Source organism: Rhamphochromis longiceps, linkage group LG22, assembly GCF_057381845.1.
Source record: "Rhamphochromis longiceps isolate RC_006_pf linkage group LG22, R_longiceps_female_GT1.1, whole genome shotgun sequence".
NCBI lineage: Eukaryota > Metazoa > Chordata > Actinopteri > Cichliformes > Cichlidae > Rhamphochromis > Rhamphochromis longiceps.
In genome coordinates this window covers 7,506,250-7,529,070 of record NC_140577.1, presented here as the reverse complement: position 1 = coordinate 7,529,070, position 22,821 = coordinate 7,506,250, and the positions used below count along the sequence as shown (strand labels likewise).

Genomic DNA, 22,821 nt, shown 5'->3' with positions numbered 1-22,821 from the left:
GTTTCTACTTTATTCACATGAAGGCACAAAGTGTGTTTACGCCCTGTTTCTGTCAACAGCAGAAATTTGCTGATAACAATGTAAACTATGTTGTGTATTGATAAAATTACTTTTACTGGCGTACAAGATTGGTGCTTAGTTAAAACCAATTTCCTGAACTGTTGTTTACTTCAGAAATTTCTCACTTACTGTAATGTTTTACCTTTCATTGGCCTCGTTTATGTTATTTGGTGTTTATTTGGTTATTTCTGTGAAGACGTTTAAAATGTGTAACATTTGAAACACTGTACAAAATACAATTTATTATTATGATACCAACAAATACAAATAGCAGTTCTATTTGGGTGAGATACATATTATTTTGGCTCCCACCATTGTAGTATTTTTCTTGCCACTAGGAGGCGGAAAAGCAACCCCAAAGATGGGGTAGACCTTGACCGAAGAAGAAGAAGGAAAACAAACGGTCCTGTTGGACTGGACGCATATGATTGTAGCAAGGGGATGCATTTGAAACGTTTTTCTGTTTTGGAGTTTGTTTACCATTGCTTAGTCGCATTTTATTATTAAACTAAAAGAATTGGTGATTTGGGACCACCATGGCCGATACGGGAACTAGCGGATGCGAACGTCTGACCACCAATCAAGTGACTCCTGTGCAGGTCGGCGCGGTAATTCTGTGCACGTTGTTACGGCGGTGAACTACACTTTTTAAAATCATATATCTGCATCCAAAAGAATTATAAACAGAGCGGGTATTTAACATGTGCAGAGGTTATTTATTGCGTGGTGAAAACACGGAGGGAGACTAACCGCAGTCGTAGCTGCATGGATCTGTAAGCAGGTTAGCGTTAGCTTAGCAAAGGCTGAGCTAGTAGTTCTCTCTTTACAGGTCTGCTAATTAATATATCAACAAAACATGGCTAACTCCAAGAAAGTGACTTGTACAGAGGTAATAACACCCATTACCTACAGTCTAACGGAGTATTACAGCCATTTGTCAAACCTTTGTGCAGCAGCCACGCTGTAGTAAGCTAACTTGTTATGGTGTTGCTGCACGCCTAAAACAGAAATTAAACCTTTGCATTGAATCTGTACTGAGTGTGTGTGTGTGTGTGTGTGTGAAACACACCCCGTGTTTATTAAATGGTCCCTGATAAGGTACCTCTATTGCAAACTTAGGCTGCTAAACTTTGCACAAATCCGTGCTGCAGAATTTAGCTTCGCAAAATGCGGTCGTCTTTAACCTGCACCAAACCTGAGCACTGACTAGCCCTACTGATAGTTTTAAAGGTTATTTAATTAATTACACGATGCAGTCAGAGTAGCAGACACTGCTGAGCTTGATCCTGCTGCACATGGAAGCAGTTCACGGTGTTTTTAGTGCTTCAGATCAGCTTATGGTAGCGCTTTTATATCCCTAAAATGAGGTTATATTAATGTGGTATGCACATCCCTGCGGTGTGACCATTTCCTCTGCTTGTGTTTCAAACACCTTAGTTTGAAGAGTGAAGCATCATGGGCATTATGAGTCTGCAGGAGAATTCAGTATCAGCAAAGATGGATATTTTTAGGTCTGAGACAGCTTTTTAGTCTTTCTTTGATTAAACTGGTGTTTGGCAGACATTTCTGTACTTGGTTTTGATTTTAGAGCTTTATTATTAACTGCACAACAACCACCTTGTTTAAATTTGGCTACAGAGTGGTGGGACGTGTTTCCTGCCGTACTTAGGTTTTGTGCAGCTCATATTTCACAGCCCTGTGGTTTTGAAACTCTTAGACACAGTCATGTTCGGTCTTGAGTGAATATCTTAAAAAAAAAAAGAAGAAGCATATCTGGTTGAGTTGCGTCAGCGTAGCTAAGTAAAGATTTTAAATGTATCTGTAGTGTTTTAATTATTTTAAAACCCCACCATGCATGAGGAGTGACAGAAATGTTTGGGTCTTTAAAAGAAGTCTCCTTTCAAACCACTAAAACGGACACAGCATAAAATACTCACAGCTATGCAGGAAGTGCAGATATAAATGTTTGGTTTCTAAAATTAGTTTTTATTGGTCAGCTTTCATCTGGTCTTTGCATCACACACCTCTGTTGTTTTGTATTCTTTGTTTCTGTATATCTTGCTCTTGTCTGTTCTCTTTTATGTTGGCTTTTAACCAGAACCTGAGTGCAAAATTTACTTTTACTGCCTGTAAATACATCTGTTGGAATGACAATAAAAATAATTGAATTCTCAGATTCGCAGTCGTTGCTGCATATCATATTTTATAGAAGTGCAAATCTAGAAATTGCAGAACTAATTGTTCTGTTTTTGTCCATTGTGGACATTAGTGATTGGCTTAGTTACAGAGCAGAGACTTGTGTGTTCTGTAAACTGTCTATTGTCCATCATAGGTAACAGAAGGGACCGATGGAGAGGCTGTGGAGGCAGTTTCAGAAGCAGCAGCATCGGTGGACGCTGGAGAAACGGAACACGTTCATGAATCTTCCCATGAACTTTCCAAAGAGAGGGAAGAGGATAATGATGATGCTGCTGCTGCTGAAAAAGACATGGAAAGTGAAGAAGCAGAACTTAAAGAAACTGAGACTGAGGTGATCCACTCTGTTGGTTCTACATCTCCATCACAAGCTTTTTCTGCAGAGGAGACAGAGGAGACCGTTACGGTTAATGATGGTGAGCCAGGTAGCACCACAGAGCCCCAAAAAGAGGCTCCTGAGGTGAAATGTGACGAGGGTCTTGAGGTGATATCTGATGAAGGGGTTGAGTCAAAGGCAGAAGATCTTGCAGGGAAGGATGAGAGCCAAGAGGAAAGCCCTGCAGTAGCAGATGTCAGTGAGGATGCATGCATGGACGCAGCTCCTGATCGTGAGGAGGAGAAAGAAATAAAAAACACTGATGAAAACATGGACACAAGCAATGACACTAAGGAGGAAGTCTGCACAGAGCAGGAGTCATCCATCTGCTGTAAACCAAAGGTTTTGACAGCGGGCGATGAACTCGATGAGATGATGGACATCGGTACAGTGGATCAGGTGGAGCAGGAAGCTCAGATGAAAGAGGAGGAACAGAACAGCTTGAAGGATATGGAAAGCAGCCGCTCACCTGATGCTTCTAATACAGGTATAAAGATGCTCTTTGATTGGTACATTTGTAGATGCAAAATAGAATCTTTATGATCTTGTAGGAAATTATCTAAATAAATAAAACTTTTAATATCAGCAAATATGAGAAAACATCTACCCTGACACTCCTTCATCTGCTAAAGGCCAAAAATGTATTTCCTAAAAAGCGACCACTACAAACATTTTGTAACTTTTAAATGCAGACAGGCTTCTTTAAAAAGACCCTTTGACCTTTGTTACCCTGCAACCCTCTGCGAGTCCACGTCAGAGCACACTGAGCTTTAGAAATGCTTTCACTCCTCCTTTAAAGGCAGCATGGCAGAAAGTCTCTCAACAAGGCGTAGTTTTCATCATCCCACTAAATGCTGTGCTTTAAAATTCCCACACAGCCTCAGTGACGGAGGACAGTAACTCTGTTACGGAGGAAGCTGATGTAAAACCCACAACTTCAGACTTGATGCAGTCCAGCTCGTCTCCATCGTCTGAGGCCACAGGAAGTACAGGTGGGTGATCTTAATGCCAAAATACAAATAGTACGAAATTAAAATCTCATTATGTGGAAAAGCTTGGCAGCAGAATAAACTTTAATATTAATATTTTCGTTAAATTTATTAAATTTGTAATAAATAAACAGAAAACCACCCCTAGAAATCCACACACATAAATTGTATATAACAAGACTAAAATGGTACGGTTCAAATGAAACGACTATCCTGACTGAACCTTTGTGAAATACTTATGCTTTATTAGAGTCCAAAGATCTTTTCAAATTTGACTGAACAAACCCAATTTTCTTTTTTTTCTTGTTATTGATAGAAATTAAAATGCAGAGATATACATCAAATAAAGTGATACAGATCTGCTGCTGTGTGCTGACCTGTTATGTTTACACATGCAGCCAAAAGGGAACACGCTAATAAAGGAAGTATTTGTCCCTTCTGAAATGGTCAAAGGCAAACAAGCATCTCAGCATTTTGGCTCTTAGTTGGTTAAAATGGTTGTAACTGTGCAACTAAGAAAACACTGAATAAAATTTAACATTGCTGAATATTTTTGAGTTTAATGGCTCACTCCCAACATAAAGCTGCTTTTCGGCTGCTCTGTTATTCATGAGCATGTTTGATTTGGAGGCGTTTTACACCAGGTTCCCTTCCTGAAGCAACCCTGGAGGTATTTTTGTCTCCTCCCAGGGTTAAACGAGGGATCATTGACTGGTTAAATGAATGATTAAACCATGACACCATAGAGCCACTAAAAACACAATCTTTTTTTTAAATATCTTAACACTCAGACCGTGGTTCAGTATGAATTTTGTTTTGTCCGACACAGTGACAGTTGTGAATGTTGTCATTCATTCATGTTCTTCATGTTTTTGTGTTCACTTCCTTTTACACTTGCTCACACGCTGCTCACGTGTTCTTGTAGGAAGAGACAGCTCGTCACCGGCGATGATGTTGAACGGCATGAAAGTCGTCAAGCTTTCTATACCGAGATTAGACGTTGTAAGTAGAAGTAAGATAGAATTTAGGTTTCAGGCTTTTCTTACCTGCTCTATTAATATACGTGAAAGGTTATTGAAAACTATTGATTAGGCTGTCGCCATAAGCTTTCCGTCAAAATAAACAGCATATACATGTACTCCTTGTTCTAGGAGAGGCTGCACACTTCAACCCAAAGTGTCAAGTTGTCTCCTTCACCTCCGTTGGTCACTGTGAAGGACGAGCCGGTGGATGAGGAATATGAACAAGCTCTAATGTCCAGTTCCTCTACAGCAAGTGTGAAAGATGAGCCTAATACTGCAAGGGTGAGACACACTCTGCTTAAGGATTTGTGGAGTTATGCTATTAGATTTGGCAAGCGTATGCAGAGCTGTCACGCAACGATCAGGTGTGGAGACAGTTGCAGAAAGTTTGGGAGATGGAACAGCAGTTACTGAAATGAAATATTTGATATTCAAAACCCATGTAGTGAACAAAAAGGCTGGAAAGGAAGTAGTGCAAAGGTGTAAAACAACGAGTCCAAAGTGGCTGCAAAAGAACACTTGACACGAGCTGGGAGTATGATGGAGTGGTCCCAAAAAAAGGTGGAAGTTACGACAACGACAGAGGGAGAACAGGCCTGCGTATATGAAGGAGGAGAATCTTTCAGAATCTGAGAATTTGAGATGGTTTGGGCATGTCCATATGACCGGACACCCTGCATTAGACCTAGAACACTGAGAGTGGTTGTCCTCTGGCTTGCTTGTGATAGTTGGAGGGGGTAACTTGTATGTATGGAGCCAGTCTGTGAGCAGCAATGATACCAAGACAAAAAAAAACTGGGACAAGATCAGGTAGACTCACACATGAACTTGCATGTTTCAGGATAATTACTGGTTTCTTCGTTTCATCAGTTCTTTATTCTGGCTATTGTATACTTGGCATGACTGACACTGAGTCTAATAGACGAGAGGTGGGGAACTCCAGGCCTCGAGGGCCGGTGTCCTGCAGGTTTTAGACGTGTCCTTGATCCAACACAGCTGATTCAAATGGCTAAATCAATATCAATATGTCCAGAGGCCTGGTGATGAACTAGTTATTTGATTCAGGGTGATATCAAAAACCTGCAGTGCGTTTCCCACTCCTGTAATAAACCAGAGTGCAGGAAGAGGTTCAGACTCACAGATCTGTACCTCAAACTAGACTTCCTGAAATATCCACGTAGTTCCTAAAGCAACATATTTCTACCAGTATTACACCATTGCCATAAAATATGGTTAATTCACTACTTTGCAGCATTAAAACCTTTTCACACCTGAAATCTGGAAATTGAAGGAAGAAGAGAATTATTCTTTCTTACATGGAGTTAACAGCAGCAGGAAACCAGCTGCAAACATATGATTACTTGTGTAAGTGATAGGTTTGGTGGCAGAACATGACATGTTGTCACATTTGGACTTTGCAGGTTTAAAACTGTTTAGTGTCAGATCTCACTAGCTTGGACATTTTCATTGTCACGTGGATCTCCTTAGCTGATGTCTAGAAAATTCCACAGCTGTGGGAAACCCGGAGAACACCAAAGAGAAAATCTGTTGCTGCTAGTATAATATAATAATATATAACATCATCAGTCAGGATCTGGTCTGGGTCCAGTTTCTGAGAATGAAGCCTGAATCCCTGAACCGTTACTGACGTTTCTCTCATGTTGAAAGGAGGACCTGAGGATCGGATCCGTGTATTCTGAGAGTTCTGAAACGCAGACGCTGCCCATCGTTAGCCCGCCGTCTTCGCACATGTTCTGCGCTCACTGTAAGAAGAACCTGATGAAGGGACAGACGGCTTTCCAGAGGAAGGGCTCTCCAGCGCTCTTCTGCTCCACCACCTGCCTCTCATTGTCTCAGGCCAGGGGAGCCACTAAAATCTGCCACAACTGCCAAAAGTGAGTTCTGCAGACGAGAGTAGGCTTACTACTGTTATTACTACTGTTTGATGGGTGAAGTAATGTCACCAAATGATACGCCTCAAAGTAAACTGCATTGTAGTTTGATTGAATTTGGATTTCTCCTTGGCCTCTTTTCCTCTCGTTCCTTTAGGTTGATAATTCGGCCTCAAGACGTCATCCTGGCTCCGGATCTCAAAGGACTCATGAAAGAGTTCTGTGGCCAGATCTGCCTGACGTCCTTCAACTACAAGAAAACTGTCTCCAACTTCAGGAAAACTGCTGTTGCTGTGAAAGCTCTACAGACTGTACCACAGTCACTCTGCAGCATGTGCACCAGATACTGTGTCGTAAGTCGAACAGAACAGGACTGCCGCTAATGATTATTTCAATTATTTAATATAGAATTATCCAAACCGTGTTAAAAATGTCCTCGTTGTCTCATGCATTATTTACACCATATGAAACTATGCTGATAGTGTGAACACTCTTCACCTGTGCTGCTCTTTGTCGTCTCTCTGCAGAGCAAACATGAGGTGATACTGAGCGGCGCTGTCCACAAGATGTGCAGTGACGCCTGCTTTAACCGCTTCCGTACAGTAAATAACCTTTCGATGGCGGGCTGCGCCAACTGTGGCTCGTACTGCCACAGCAAACCGCTCATGCTGAAGCTGGAAGAGGGCAGCAAAACCGTGTGCAACCTGGATTGTTTGGGGAAATACAAAGAGGTATGGAAACAGTTCTCTGCTTCATTGCAGATACATTTATTTTGAATTAGTCTTCATTTGAACTCTTGAAAGCCCAGTTTGAGTAACTCAGAAGGCAGAGGGTGGTCTCTGCATGTGGAGCTACCCTTTGAAAAACCTGCAAACTTTATTGGTGGTGTCTAAACTGTTCATTAAAAGAACAGAGGGGGTCTTCAGATTTCGACTCTATAGGGGAAAGAGTTAAATTTTTTAGCACTATTTTAAAGTTGCATGCCTGCACTGAGTGTCAGCACATGTGGGAAACAAAGCCAGTTAACTTTCTCGCCTCCTCTTTCTTACTCTGAGAGTTAAAACGGTTGAGGTTGTTTGCAACATGCCTCATATTTGTTTTTTAAAATTAATTCACAGAAAAGCAAGATAACCAAGATGACCCAGCCGTGCACAATGTGTCGCACCGCCCGCTTTGTGGCAGAAATGGTGGACAGCAAAAACAGTGATGACTCTGTGGATCTTTTCTGCAGCAGCAGCTGTGTGATGGCGTACAAAGTCCAGACTGTTAGTTCTTCAGGTACGCGATACCAGCTTCTCATTGAAGATTAAACCTTGTACTTGTTTTTGTTAAATGATTGTTTATGATGGATTAATTTGGTTTCAGGTGCTCGGATAAACTGTGATAACTGTGGCAAAAACAGCGTACCGTCCTACCACCTGGCCATGTCCGATACCTCAATCAGGAATTTCTGCACTCTCCCGTGTGTCATGGCTTTTCAGGTATTTACTTAAAGTTATTTAAAGACAAACCTAAGAAAGATTTTTGAAAAATGAAAGCTGGTATTTCAGACTTCTGTTGTTTCTTTTTCTGCGCTTTAGGAAAAATTTAAGCAGTCGCAGAAGCAGGTGAATGTTTTTACGAAGCTGCCCATGGGATCGTCCCAAATTCAGCCCGTTAGTACAACGCCAGTGCAACAGGAGGCAAAAGTGTCCCAGAAAGTGAACTGCTTCCAGTGCTCCCGCGTCATCACTTTTAAACCTGAGCTCATCCAAATGAAGGTAATTAATGGAAACAAATAAATTATGAGTGGAAAGTTTTACATTTAGAGATCAGTAATACCACAACAGTGTTCCTGTGGGCTTTAAATGAAAGTCACGGCATTTCGGATGAGGACCTGAAATGCTTTTGGTCCTCTCGGGTAAAGTCTTGTCAACACTTTCAAGAAAATGAACACAGAAAATAGACCTTGTCCGTTCAGGCTGACATTTCTCATGATTTGTATCTTCTGTGTGTGCGTGCAGGACAAGATGGTTTTTCTGTGCAGCGTGGACTGTTCTCACGAGTTTAAGAAAGCCAACAACGTGACGAGTGTGTGCGAGTACTGTATGATCGAAAAGATCACCAGAGACGTGAAGAGAGTCAACAACAAAGACTGTTACTTCTGCAGCGACGGTAAGGAGTCGTGGAAATCGATTCGTCAGCTGTAAGAACCCGATTCTGCTCTGAAATCTGTGTTTATTTTATTTATTTCTGTGTGTCCAGGCTGTAAGCTCCTGTTCAGACACGACTTGAGTAAAAACTGGGGGAAGCACTGTCACTCCTGTGTTTACTGCCACTCCGTTTCAAAGAAGCTGGTGACGGCGCAGTACGGAGGCTCGACGGAGGAGTTCTGCTCGGAGGAGTGCAGGTCCAAGTACACCATGCTGTTCTGCCACGTAAGCAAACCGCAGTAAAGATATTAAAATCATAGTTTTACACCAAAGCGGTAATCTCCGTGAGCATGATCTCCTCCTCCACGTAAACACATTGCTTTTCCACTCAGGTTGCAAAGTGCGACACCTGCGGGCGGAAAGGGAAGCTAAAGCAGAGCCTTCCCATGCTCGGGGAAGTCAAACACTTCTGCGACCTCAGCTGTCTGCTGCAGTTCTGCTGTGAGACAGTGGCCACGCAGGGTGAAGTCGTGAAAGGTGCATACCGTGTTTTTATCCCTGTTTGAATCTGTAACTTCATCTGATTTATATTTTTTTTTTAATGGTGTAGTGGTTAGCACTGTTGCCTCACCGGTTTGATCGGCCTTTTTGGGCGGAGCTTTCTGTGTGGAACCTGTGCGTTCTCCCAGTCTCTGTGTTTCCTCCTGTTTTACTTAAGTGTTGGAGTAATCTAAACTGGTTTCAGGAGTGTGAGGTTCTGAGTCAGCCCTGTGATGGACTGGCATGCTGTCTAGGGTGTAATTTGCCTCAACCTATGACAGCTGGAATAGAGTGAGGCTTATTCAGACATGTTTAAAGTTTAATTAATGACTTTTGAAGCTGCTGCTTTTGATAAAATCAGTTTGGGTTTGATGAGTTTGGCTAAGCTTTCCTTAGCAGTCTTTAAAACTGTAGTAAAGCGAAGTATTACTTTCTTTTGATTGAGTGGCCAGTTTGATGTTAAGGGCTAGCACAGAGAGATGTGCAATCATTTGTGGTCATGTTGACACCTAAGGCCAATTTAGAATTACTATGTAACATAACATGCACGTCTCAGGATTGTGGGAAGAAACTGTCACCTGGAGAGAATCCACACAGACACATGGTGAACATATAAATTCCTCACAGAAAACCCACAGAGCTCTTACTGTGACCCCACAGCCTTAACCACTGTGCTGCTGTAAAGACAGACCATCAAGAAATGCTAATGTGGTAAATCAAAGAGGCACTGAGGCCTAGATTCATACTGTGTTGCGGACGCAGACAGCTCCGAGACAACACTGTCGGCTTCTTTGATGCCCACCGCATGCACAGTTGTTGCAGTGTAATGTATAATCTCCATGAATGAGTCAATGTGAAGTTGGATGGCACTGACTGTTTCGTTCATCATCTGATGGCAACATTTGCATTGCATGCAAGACTGTAAAACTGAGCTGCTGCAACACTGGACTGCATGTTTGACACCAGCTGTTAACTGTTGTTGTTCTTTAATAAAATATGAATATTTCTGGTACTAACTATTAAGGCAACAAAGCTAAATGTTTACCAGTCGTGCACAACTTAATTCTTTTTTTTTTGATACTTTTTATTTATTTAGGAACATTTTTATGCAGAAAAACAAAACAGACAAACAAAACCAAACAAAACAGACAAAATATTATGAGGTCATGGGAAGACAATATATGCCCGTGTATACAGCTGTACATCCACACATACATATATCAATACTTTGGTATTGCAAGTTCTATGCATTAAAGAGTGCTGCCACAATTTGTAAAGCCCCACAACTTAATTCTTAAACTAGAAAAACTAAAAAATGTTTTGCAACTGGGTCACAAAGTAAGACCAAGAATGCCTCTCTCTGAGGATTTAGGAAGAAGTCGGGAGCGACTTCCTACTGAGACGTTTTAAGTTTGTTGCTGTTTTGCTTTCAGCCAGCACAGGAGAGGCCACACCTGTGATCGCCAACGTCATCTCGCTCGCTGGCACGCCAAAAGGAAAACCTAACACTTCTGATAGAAGTGCCCAACAAAGTACAAAACAAAAACAAACACACGCAAGATATTAAAAAGAAATCATTTTGTACTGTTAATCATCAGTAGCTGCACGAGTTTCATATTTTGCCTTTTTTCTGCAGGTACAGCATCAAACTCTCAGTCAAAGACCTCTGGACACGTAAGTACATTTTTTAAATTCATGTATTCTTTTTGTATACAGTTGTATTTTTTCCAATTCCTTTTTTTCAGTGTAAGTTATGTTTATGAAAAATATATTTCTTAGTTGAAATGACGCACTTTTGCTTTTAAAAGGAAATCTTTGGGACATTTAGTTCAGTCACTTTTAGCTTGAAGGAAGTAGCCCGTGTAGTGTTACAGATGAGTAACTTTAGAGATGTTATTGTCATTTTTCTGTCCTTCAGATCAGCATTCAGACCGAAACGGTGAAGACTCATCCTCCTCCCCCGACTAAAATCCTGAAGAACAAGGCTCTGCTGTGTAGACCGCTGGTGCAGAACAAAGGAGTCTCCTGCAAAACGCAGACGGTCGACGTGGAGGCACAGACGGGTAAAAGAAGCACACAGGCAGTGTCTCTGTCAGGGCAACACCTCCGCTTTACTCTGTGTTTAAAAAGCTTCAAATAGCTGTTCAATCTGATTGATTACAGCTGAATTACTGCTGCTAGCTGCACTTCACAGCGTTTAACGCTCGGGTCACAAACACAGGTTAAAGGGTAAGGGTCATAATCAGCTAAGCTTATGTTGTTATGAAGACAGCGAATGCTTGTGGAGAGGAATCTTATTCAAATGCTTAACTGATGCTTTGAAGTTTGAACTTTCTGGGCAGAGCACTAATGTATGCTCACGATTTTACAGACAAGACTAAATGTAAAGTATTTGTTTGTCTTTGCACACTGTACATGCTTCCTCTTTAAACATACTTACTGCAAGAGCAAACTCTGTGCCATGTTCTTATCTAATCACGACTACTATTCCCTTTTTTTCTCTCTCTGTAGATGATATCTTCCCAAAAATGGTGATCCTGCCTGTTCCTGTGCCGGTGTACCTTCCTGTACCCATGAACATGTACAGCCAGTGCACTCCCAAGCCTGTCGGCCTGCCGTTACCTGTATGTCTAACAATGCAACCACCTTGGAACTTTATTATTTCTAATTAATTCAAAGTTTTCCCATAACTTTTTGTCTTAGAATTTACATTTGTCTTTTTAAGGTTTATTTAGAATAATTAAAATGAGGAATTTTAAGATCAAGATGGATTTTATTTGGGAATCTGTTAACATGCTTGTGACAAAACCATGCACTGTAACACTGTAACAAAAACAGCAGCAAGAAGTAAAACATGTAGCTCAACAAATGGGCGCATATATTTACACATGAACCATAGGCGTGACCCCGTGACCCATAGCATTTTGATTCAGACAGGATGTTCAAATGATTGGCGACCTGTCTGCGGTGTACCCTGCCTCTTGCCCTATGGCAGCTGGGATAGGCTCTCGCCATGGATAAATTACATTACACACTCCTTTAATCTTCAGCTTTGTTTTTGCCCTTACTAAGGTCCCACTCATGAGCTCCTTCTTTCTTTCTACCTCAGCTTCCTGTGCCAATGTTTCTTCCTGTGACAATGGACAGTGCTGAGCGCATTGTGGAAACCATCCAGGAGATCAAACAGAAGATCCCGTCCGATCCATACGAGGCAGAACTCATCCTCATGGCGGAGATGGTGGCCGAAGACGACGAGAATAACGACAAGCCGGAGACGCGCAAAGAGGAAAAAGCGGTGAAGAAAACGCCTGAAAAGCAAGAAGCACCTGTCACAGATGGTGAGACGAAACATTTAATGAGGCCACGAAAAGATGAAAGTAGGGGGTACTCAAGGCCATCAAGCCATCATATTACAGGGTTAAACAGTTAAAGCTATTGTAGTTTTGTGTTTATTAAGTTTTATTTTGTTTGTGCACCAGTGGCTCTTGAAGGAAGTATTGACATATTTGACCAAACTGACTAAAACTAAATAAATGTTGTCATATTTATAATTTAGTTTTGTAAATGCATAATTAATTAACTTTAATAACGTCAGCGTGCACATGTTAGGATTTCATCCAAGTTATCTGTCAAAGTTGCATCATTTTATTCCCATACAGATAGTTTTGATGTTATTAACAGTGTATTCATGCTGTACTAACAGACAGTGTGATGGTTGTTTTGTAGACCATGTCAGTAACTACAGTGATGACTTGGACACCGACGAACTGGCCACTTTCCTCAATAGCTGGGAGGATGCCTCCTCTGACGCGGGGCCCTTGTCGCCAAGTAAAACCTACGCCAGCGAGAAGTTCAACTCAGTTTTAGATGTATCTGTGGGCATGCCCAGTGAGCCCGAGCCCGCACCACCTCCTGGTCCGCCTCCCATGGACATCGAAGCCGACTTCACTGTTGGTGAGATGATAGGCATACACCCATAATACTGGACGTTCAGGGAGTTTATCTCCAGTTTATCTACATTTCTTTGGACATTTTTACTTTAACCCCTTCAAAGATCTGCTCTGGGCTTTTGCGCGTTTAGTCTCATGTTTGATGTCATGTCATTGCCAGAAACTCTGGAAAGGATGGCCAAACAAAGAGAGCAGTGCAACAAGTCCCCAAGCCCCCCGCCTGCTGCTCCAGTACGACGACAAGCTCACAGGAAAGCCAGAGAGAAGAGGGTAACTGCTGCTTACACATCTAAAGCTGGCTTTATATGCAACAAAACATTAGAGAAGGAGATGATGTAACAAAAAGATGGCGTCGTGTGACCCCTCCACCCATAATTATGTGTCAAAACAGGAAACAGTAGTAGTAGTATAACATAGTAGGTTTTCAACCTTTTCCTTCTTTTTCTTTATTTAAATAAAAGTTTTAAATGTCTCCCTCCTTTAGATGGGGACATAAAAATAACCAGCATGGTTTTATCAAAGAAGGCTGCAGAGCTGCAAGACTTGAATGACTTTGGTCTGTGTTGTCTAAAATGTCCCCATTATACCCATAATGGTCAGAAGAAGCTTCTCGGATGAGAGGTGAAACGTCTTCAAGCAACTTAAAGAAGTCCAGACGCTTTTCTTTGCAAGCTCCTTTGACTACGATGACCTGGATGACTGAGAACCTTCACAGACATATACCCATAATGCATCCTCTATATGTTATCACAGGGTCGTAAGCCACAGCGTCAGTCTAAGGCTGCTGAAACGTCTTCGGCAAAGAGTACTTCCAAAAAGCCCGTGGAAGTAGAAATCCCAAAACTGAAGAGTGAATATGGAGTTGATGCCTGGAAGCGATGGATCCAGTGGAGGCAAACTCAGCCCAACCTGGAGAATCCACGCTTTGGCTGTAAGTCTGAATATAAAATGCATTTGAACACTGCAGCACTTCGGGCTGCATTTCCTGCATTCTCTGACTTTCCTGTCTCTGTTAAGACTTTATAATTAAAAACAAACAAACATGGCTTTTAATCTTGATGTCAGCGCGTCCTCTGGAGCTGAAGGAGGATCTTCTTAGCTGCACCACCGCTGAGCTCAGCTACGGCCTCTGCTGCTTCATCGCTGAGGTGAAACGACCAAACGGAGAGCCGTACTCGCCCGACACCATGTTTTACCTCTGCCTCGGCATCCAACAGGCAAGACATTTTTCTCAGAGAAACTAAGTGTAAATATGGATACACTTATAAATATGATGACATGTATATCTAACCATTTTCTAACATAGTCCAAACTTCCTTTACTTTCCTGGTTCTCTAAACTTTTTGTCTTTCTCTGCAGTATCTGTTTCAAAACGGTCGTGTGGAGAACATTTTCATGGATCGCTTCTATAACAAGTTTTCCACTGAGTTCACCAACTTGCTGCGAGGTTTCAAACCTTCAATCACACCCAGTGGTGAGTTTCCAACACCACCTTTGTCTCTGTCAGTGTTACACAAACGAACGTCTGTTTGCTCAGATTTACAGCGGGTCACTTTCCCTCCGCAGGTTATATCCACTCCCGTGTAGAGGAGGAGTTTTTGTGGGACTGTAAACAGCTGGGGGCGTACTCCCCCATCGTCCTCCTCAACACTCTGCTCTTCTTCTGCTGCAAGTACTTTGGCTTCACCAAGGTGGAGCAGCACCGTCAGCTGTCCTTTGCACACGTCATGCGCTGCACAAAAACCAATCTAAACAACACCAAGACCACATTCCTGCGCTTCTACCCACCGCTGTCCGGACCCGAGGCGGAGTCAGGTACCAACGTGCAGAACGCCAGATTTAAACACACAGAGCTAAACGCGTTGATTTTGCAGTTAAGAGTCGACAGTCCACCTAAAATTAGCAGTCAAACAGATTCTGACTGTTTTCATGTACAAATTATCCTGAAACTTGCACACTGTCTGTATGTGTCCTCTTCAGATGCAGAGGGTGGCCCAGCGAAGAAGCGGAAGGAAGAGGAGAGTAAAGAAGAAATCCTGGAGATGATGGAGAACACGGAGAACCCTCTCCGCTGTCCCGTGAGACTCTACGAGTTCTACCTCTCAAAGTGGTGAGTGTTGTACAACCACTGGTGCACTCGTGATGGATCTGTGGCTGGTTGGACTCCGCTTTCAGCACGTGAACTTTGTGAAGTAAATGGCTGCACAATAATCTTGCATTACCTTTCCCACATAACTGCTATGTTCATTTTATTTTAAATAGGTATATTTATTTAATCTTTCAGTGTCTAGTTTGTATTTTCTCTCTGTGCCTGTGTAGGTTTCCTTCCAGAGTACAAAAACTTGATTGTTTGCTTCTTCTAAATAAGCTGTAGGTGAGGTTAGTTATCTGTGTTAGGCTGCGACGGACTGGTGACCTTTGCAGGGGCCTCTCGGCCTGCAACAGCTACTTGGTTAAAAAAAGGGATGATGCAGCTCCTGAGCTACAGTCGCTTCTTTTGTGGCGCATATATTGTTTGTTGTCAGATTTTGAGACCTGATATTACAGGAGTAGCTCACAAAACTGTCTAAAACCAGTATTTTGAAAGGTACAAATAAAAACTCACTCAGTGGGCTCAGTTAAGCCCAGAGAGTTTGATCTAAAACCAGAAGAAGAGATCACATCACTTTCAGCATCGCGACAGAAGCTCCAGTTTTATGTTTGTTTATGTAAGAAGGATTTTAACTAACACAAATGCATCATGAAAATATGCCAGATTCAGCCAAACATTATCTTGATTTTTCGTGCTCAGGTTGGACGTATTCCTCTGCTAAACTTTCAGGGCACCAAAGCTCTGGAAGGATCTGCCTGAGAAGTTTAGACTCTGCACTTAACTACCTTCCTCTCATTCATCTCCTTAAATTTGAACTTAACCTCTGAGTTTTCTTACTTGTGACAGCATATTGTTTCATTTGTGTTACATGAAGTAGGCTTGTTGGGTTTTTTAAAGATGCAGTTTCCCATTTGGCAAAATACACTGATCACATGACTTGAATTTGAATGAATGCTTTATTGGCCATATGCAGGTTGCAGGTTATTCCTTCTTTTAGAGGAATAGGAAATATCTTTTTTTAATATTACTTTTAAATTTTATTTAAATTTAAATATGATAATAAGTTACACTTGAAATATTAAGCGTCATAACATTTAAATGAGCCGACATTTGCCACTTTCCTGATCTGCACTACTGCACAACTAATAAAAGGTTACCGTATTTTCACGACCATAAGACGCACTGTGCTAAAAGGCGCAGTCTCAGTTATGTGTGCCATTACTGTATTTAACACACACATAAGGCGCACTGGATCATAGGGCGCATACAAGTACCGTATGCGTATTTAAAAATAAAGCGGGAGCAAACCTGAGTTCGGTACCTTACTCACATTTTTATTACCAGTAATCGTCATCATCAACAACACACAAGCATACAAGTGTGCGTATTTAAAAATAAAGCAGGAGCAAAACAAAGTTTGGTACTCACATTTTTATCATCAATCAAACCCATCGAAGTCCTCATCCTCTGTGTCTGAATTGAACAGCTGCGCTAAATCTTCATCAAACATGCCAGGTTCACTTTCTTCACTGTCAGAGTCACTTTCCGTGCCGTGCGGCTCCTCGGAAATGATGCCGGCTTTCGCGAAAGCTCGAACAACAGTGCCAGCAGACATGTTAGCCCAAGCATCTACAATCCATTGGCAAATTGTGGCGTAACTCGCCCGGCGCTGGTTTCCACTCTTGGTTAAACTGTGGTCTCCATCGGTCATCCATCGCTGGATGTGTTTGTCGCCGATGTGTTTGCTGCAGTAGGAGCGGAAGATGGCCAGCTTTTCCTTATAATCCGCTGGAAGTTGCTGCGCTACCGTAGTCCTGGTCCGGATGGAAAAATGGCACCGTTTCATAAAAAGTGAAAGTGAAACTGCTTTTAGCCGAATGGTGACCGTCGAAACGCTTCTCCCGCTCGTTCTTTGCTCGATGATCGCCTTATGTCCGCGGAAACTCAGCTGCGTCTTCTTGACCTGCCGGAGCTTGTTTTCCAGCTTCCTCCACTTGCGAACCATCGATTCATTAATCTTAAATTCTCTCGCCGCTGCTCGATTTCCATGTTCCTCTGTGCTTCGTAAGCGTGTCTCTTTGCCATTTTCAGGGTTGTTAAAACAACGGTGTCCTGCATAACGCACATACCTGTTCTTTTATACAGGTATGTGCAATAAAGTCAACGCACACACTTCACCCTTTAGCGTTCTCATGGTGTTCTCTACTACGTCCTCCTTACAACACAAAGGGCGCACTGCGCTATAGGGCGCGCCGTACTTTTTGAAGAAAATCTAAGACTTTTAAGTGCGCCTTATGGTTGTGAAAATACGGTAAGTGTTAAATGTCAGTAAAGACTAATAAAACCTGCCACTCATTGATTCTTTTAAAGTTTATTTCTTGTTTGGATGTGGAAGGCTGGATTGAGATGGTCCACTGGCCGACCCTCATTTTACTCTGATTTATCAGCACATTGATCTAAATCTTTGTTCCTGTTTCTTCCGCCCAGCTCGGAGTCGGTTAAGCAGCGAACCAACATGTTCTACCTGCACCCCGAGCGCTGCTGTGTCCCCAACAGCCCGCTGTGGTTCTCCTCCACCGCTCTGGATGACACCACCATGGAGGCCATGCTCATCCGCATCCTCACAGTCAGAGAGCTGCATCTCGACACAAAGCAGCAGACGAGCGATGACCCACCGTTTATACCCGAGGAGGAGGAGGAGGATTCGGAGTGAACGTGAAGTGACCTTTTACCGGAGTTGCAGCTAGTGATGTAAATGTTTGGATATTATCAAAAATGTTCGCTGAACATAAACGGACAGGAAAAAAAAACATTCACAACAGCAGTATGAAACAGCAAAGAGTCACATTTCAAACGCACGTTTGGACAGAACCTCCGATTCACATCGCTTATGTAGAGGTGAGGCTGAGATGCTGGACTCAGCATTAAAGACTGTTTACTGCTCAGCAGGGCACGCAGCTGCCCTCCTGTGTTTATGTGGTTGTGTCTTATGGAAAATACTACTTTTATCTCCTTCCATGTGTTATGATTCCTGACCTTCCTGTGCACACTGGACTTCCAAGTTTTTCTAAAGCTAGCCCTCCATCTCGGAGTGATGGAGGTCCCGAATAGAGAGCTGCATATTGTTAGTTTCACTACATTCACACCTCAGAGGCCAAAATGAACACGTCTGTGTTTGCAGTAGTTAGAATATTTCCTGGGTCAGTACTTTTGCACACCTCAAGAATTGTTGCAATCTCACTTTGAGAAAACACAGTTTTAACATCTGACTGGAGATTTTACCTGAATCATGATTTGATTGATTTTTCTTCCAGATTCCTTTTTAAGTTGTGATGCTAAACGTTGAAAATGTACACAATTCACACGTTGTGTTTTGTGGTTAACAGATAATCCTCAGATACTTTAAATGATCTTATCAACCTGAAAAGAAATTACAGCATCGAACAATGTAAAAATCATCATTGGTGCCTGATTGAAGGGATTAAAGATTTTGGAAGTGATTCAATTACATTTTAAGAAATTAGAGATTTGAGTGTTAGGTAGCTGCTATCCCTCATTATGACTTTCAAGCAATCTGAGAAGAGAAAAGCCTACAACTCTAAAGTTTTAAACTCATTTTGGGATTTCATACTAAACAAACCTTAAAGCAGTGAGTTTTTGCATAATGAGCTCTGGTATTATATGAAAGCAAATAAAGCTGTCCGTTTGTGTATGTCTAGATTATTTTAACCCCCTTAGAGTATGGCTGCCAAGGTTCTCTTGAGTGTTTTCTATTATATGTTCATTTTGAATAATAAAAAAACAACTTCAAAACACTTGTTTTCTTTTGAGACTCTACAATTGCACCTGTGAGAGAGGTCTGCCTCTTAGTCTCGACAGAATCTGTAATGTGATTTGATTTCAGCCCAAACCGTGATCTTTTAATGAACCTAAAAGATCTACCTTTTGTTGCTTAAATCGAACCAAGGTGAAACCTTAAGGGGTCACCACAGTGGATCATCTTTCAGTATCTCATCCTATCCCTTCCATCCTCTATCACACTAAATGCTGCCAATATAACTCTCCATGTCCTCCTTCACTACATCCTTGAATCTCCTCTGTGGTCTTCCTGTTTTTTTTCCTTGATGTTCAGCATTCGTCATCCAGGTAACGCTTTCCCTCTGCGCATGTCCAAACAGCCTCGCCTCTCTAACTTTTGTCTCCACGCTGTTTTCGTTTTTTATCCAAGTCACTTCCAGTGAACTAAACTAAAAAGAAGTAATGCATAAATGGTCTCCGAGCAGAGAGACTTGGAAGGAGAGCTCTCTGAAATAAGGTAAAAATTTATCGATTCAGTCGTTAAAGCGGCTCAAAAGTAGATACAAATGTGATGAATGTGATTTCCAGTTGGTGTGTTTTACTCGGATTACGAGGACGCTTAACGCCGACGGTACTTGTCCCCGCCATGTCCTCATAAACTGCTCATTCCACTTTCACGGTTCTCCGCTGCTCCTAGTGGCTGAGACGATCGCGACCGCGGATTCGCTGCCGCTGCAGTCAATCGTTGACGTTACCGCCAGTGATTGGTCAGAGATACCGCCGCTCCTCCCAGATCGTGCCCCTTTATCGTCACGTGGTCTCTCATTACCCATACAAGAAAGATGGCTACTTCTATGCTAGCTACACCTGGAGCTCTTCTTGTTTTTTCTTGTGGACACTAAAGCGGAGGTAACTGTTGTTTGGTGTGAAACCGAAGTAGTTCTTGAAATACATTTAGCTAGGTCTAAAACAATGGGTAAACAGCTCAGAAACCACTGCTGGTTTGTTTCTCACCTGCTGGCTAATGCAAGGATACTAGCAAAGCATGTATGTGTACAACTAACTGAATGTAAACATTAGCCAGATACAGCTGCAGCTGTCCAGATGCATGGGTTTTCTGCTCAGTTGTATAGTGCCTGGTACAACTGAGCAGAACAGACAAATTTATCCAAGAAGTTACAGAGGAAAGTGGAACAAACTTCTACGTGCAGAGCCGCTCAAGTACTTTAGTACAAGTTTGAGGTCTGTGGAAAATCTACTCTAGTGCCAGTTTGTTCATCCTGCTTCACTGCAAATCAAGTGGAAATACTTATTATTATAAGTAATTACATTTAGTACTTAGTGCATTCATTAGTTCAAAGTAGTATCAGTATCAGTTTTTACTTTATAAATAAAATGAGATAGTTTAACTTATTTTCCCAATTTTGTGGGCTATTTACATTTGAGTGAACAAATGTTAGAAATATGAGCTTCTTGAATTTTTTTTTCCTACCAAACACACACACATTTATTGCAACTAAAAAGTTACAGTTGTTCTGAATAAGGTTGGCAGCGTGTTGAACATATTGTATGCAAGTACATAAAAGGGATGAGTGTACTGAAAGTATACAATCTACGATACTTATGCAACCTGGATTCATACAGGTGTACTTGAGGAGAAAGAGACTAAGCAATTCATCTGGGCCAGCTTTTATAGCCTGGAACGTCAAGGTGAACTGACTTGTTGACAACCCTCCTATGTTAGTCAATTATCAGTAAGAGCAGTCCTGGACTTCCTTTAGTAGTGGGTGGGGCATAACATTATTTTTAAGCACCCCAGATGTGTTTTGACTTGCATTCGCACACTGAAAACACACCTCAAGCCTCAAACCTTGAATATAAATAAACTGTCTGCTGCAATATTTACATTGCCATAATTGTTGTGCTCAGCAGATTTTTCCAGCTGTCATGGAAAACCGACACAAGCGAGTGAATCCAGAGCAAGATGCCCTGGTGCACATTGTGGCTTGCAGAGACAAACCCTTCCTAGAAGAAAGGTTCATAGACTCCTTTAAAGGTATGTGGTGTATATATAAGACTTTTATAGTGGAACACGAATGGGTGACAAATTAAAGGAAAATTATGCAACCTTGGTAGCTCCAGTGAATGAATATGGTGGTCCCATTAAACTGTAGGGGGGCTTAGACTTTCAAGCAGTGTATTTCTGGTCTTCAGAAGTAAAATTAGACATACTTAAACACAATTTATTTTTGTATATGATGAAGTAAAAATGTGAATATTCCTTTATAAAATATGTCTGGGAAGTTGTGGACTAATCACAGCCACAGTTGGTCTGAAAAGACTTAATTCTACTTTTGCTGGATGTATTTAAAAGGATGATGTCTTATTTGAATGCACAGAGTGCTATATTTATTGCCAAAGTCATGGCAGTTCCAGTGTAAACAGTTTATAGGGAAATTGTTGAACCTAATTTTTATGTTCTTAATAAAATTTTTAGGAAAGGGTGTCTTTACAAACAAAACCATTAAAGCATCTGCCTTTGTTGTCGAGTATCGTGGGAAGATCTTTCTTCGCAAAGACGGGAGGCCTAAGAAGAGAAGCGGTGATACTTTGAATGGTTTCTTATATGAGTTTACATGGAATGGAGAACAGTGGTGGTAAGGTGTTTGTTTTGCATTTTTAAAGTGTTTTGGACTGTTTATTTACAGCTTCCTTTTATTAAGGGGACACTTTTGTATGTGCAGCGTTGATGCTTCCAAAAACGACAAGACCCTTGGAAGGCTTGTGAATGATGATCACATAAGTCCAAACTGTGAAATGAAGAAGATCGTTTATGAGGGGAAGCCACACTTGTGCCTCTTTGCAGTGGAAGAAATACCTCAAGGCAAAGAGATAACTTACAACTACGGCAGCTCCTATTACTCGTGGCGTCCCAAGGTATGTTTATATTATTAAAGAAGCCTTTCTTATGATTTTTATATATTCCACTCACTCCCTCTGAACACACCAGAACAGTTCTCTGTGCTCATTCAGAAGAACCTGACATCTATAAGTGTAAAATAGCGTTACACTTACTCTAGAACTAATAGTGTTTTACAGGAGGCGTTCTCAGTCTGGCTAGTACCAACGAGTAGTCCAAATGTGGTCAGAATGAGAACCCCAGAGTGGCTCTTTTATGATGAGATTGTGATCTGACTTTGGTTCGGATCCTTCTACCAGTCTGAGATTGATGCCTTTCTTTAGCCTGGTGTGCTTTGTTTTCTGGGATGTGGCAGATGTGCAAAGTTTTTGAATTCTTTTTAAGACAAATAAAAAAAATGTTTTGTAACAGTAAAAACTCAATCAAACCAGTACACAAATATGTCCAAATTTACAGTTTGGTATGTAATCATTTCCAAATATTAATGTTTATATTCAGTTTTTTTGTCTTATTTCACATTTACAGGAGTCACGTGATGGACCAAGTACTTCAGACAAAAAAATGTATCAAATTTCATCAACACCCAAGAAAAGAAGAGTACGTAAACAAGCAGCAATTTTGTTTTGGAGTACAGAAGTACAAAAGGTTCCTGGTTCGAACCTTATGGTCTCTCGGGGGCCGTTGTGTTCGGAGTTTGCATATTTTACCTGTGCAAGATTTTATAGTCCATGCTTTTTAGGTATATTTCTAAATTCTACATTTGCTGAAGGTTGTTTGTCTGGAAGGTGTGTAGTGGTCTGTCTCTCTGGTTTTGCACAGTACCTTGAAGCTATGTGTTTGCTAAATGCATATAA

The 22,821-nt window shown here is 41.6% G+C and overlaps 2 protein-coding genes across 7 annotated transcripts in view; both read left to right on the top strand.

Moving 5' to 3' along the window:
• The first annotated feature begins 427 nt into the window (after window positions 1–427).
• LOC146643295 (zinc finger MYM-type protein 4-like) lies at window positions 428–19,064 on the top strand. Of its 2 annotated transcripts, none has more exons than XM_085397002.1 (27): window positions 428–659; window positions 2,393–3,119; window positions 3,511–3,624; window positions 4,547–4,623; window positions 4,773–4,925; window positions 6,312–6,538; window positions 6,693–6,888; window positions 7,063–7,266; window positions 7,654–7,813; window positions 7,901–8,016; window positions 8,116–8,295; window positions 8,539–8,689; window positions 8,780–8,952; window positions 9,060–9,204; window positions 10,641–10,739; window positions 10,844–10,881; window positions 11,126–11,270; window positions 11,719–11,831; window positions 12,317–12,545; window positions 12,934–13,161; window positions 13,318–13,427; window positions 13,911–14,088; window positions 14,223–14,374; window positions 14,517–14,631; window positions 14,724–14,972; window positions 15,138–15,267; window positions 17,737–19,064. In XM_085397002.1, the coding sequence occupies exons 1-27, from the start codon at window positions 597–599 to the stop codon at window positions 17,960–17,962; spliced, it is 4,698 nt and encodes a 1,565-aa protein (XP_085253128.1). In that variant the 5' UTR covers window positions 428–596; the 3' UTR covers window positions 17,963–19,064. The 2 variants fall into 2 exon arrangements, with proteins under 2 accessions (XP_085253128.1, XP_085253129.1); XM_085397003.1 differs by lacking the exon at window positions 428–659 and adding an exon at window positions 673–949.
• A 373-nt stretch (window positions 19,065–19,437) lies between these two features.
• LOC146643294 (uncharacterized) overlaps window positions 19,438–22,821 on the top strand; it is a 29,703-nt gene continuing 26,319 nt past the window's right edge. For 3 of the 5 annotated variants that reach the window (XM_085397000.1, XM_085397001.1, XM_085396996.1), the window contains exons 1-5: window positions 19,857–19,956; window positions 20,977–21,103; window positions 21,545–21,704; window positions 21,792–21,984; window positions 22,493–22,564. In XM_085397000.1, the coding sequence (XP_085253126.1) occupies window positions 20,995–21,103; window positions 21,545–21,704; window positions 21,792–21,984; window positions 22,493–22,564 (534 nt within the window). In that variant the 5' untranslated portion in view covers window positions 19,857–19,956; window positions 20,977–20,994. Of the gene's footprint in view, window positions 19,565–19,818; window positions 19,957–20,976; window positions 21,104–21,544; window positions 21,705–21,791; window positions 21,985–22,492; window positions 22,565–22,821 lie in introns of those variants that run through there. The other 2 variants (XM_085396999.1, XM_085396997.1) reach the window with 2 other exon arrangements.

What these genes read in the sequence shown, in the direction of transcription:
- LOC146643295 (XM_085397002.1), top strand. Translation starts at nt 597, where the DNA reads ATGGCCGATACGGGAACTAGCGGATGCGAACGTCTGACCACCAATCAA. An exon ending in TGTGCACCAGATACTGTGTC is followed by an intron (nt 6,889 to 7,062) that starts GTAAGTCGAACA and finishes GTCTCTCTGCAG; the next exon opens with AGCAAACATGAGGTGATACT. An exon ending in TGATAGAAGTGCCCAACAAA is followed by an intron (nt 10,740 to 10,843) that starts GTACAAAACAAA and finishes TTTTTTCTGCAG; the next exon opens with GTACAGCATCAAACTCTCAG.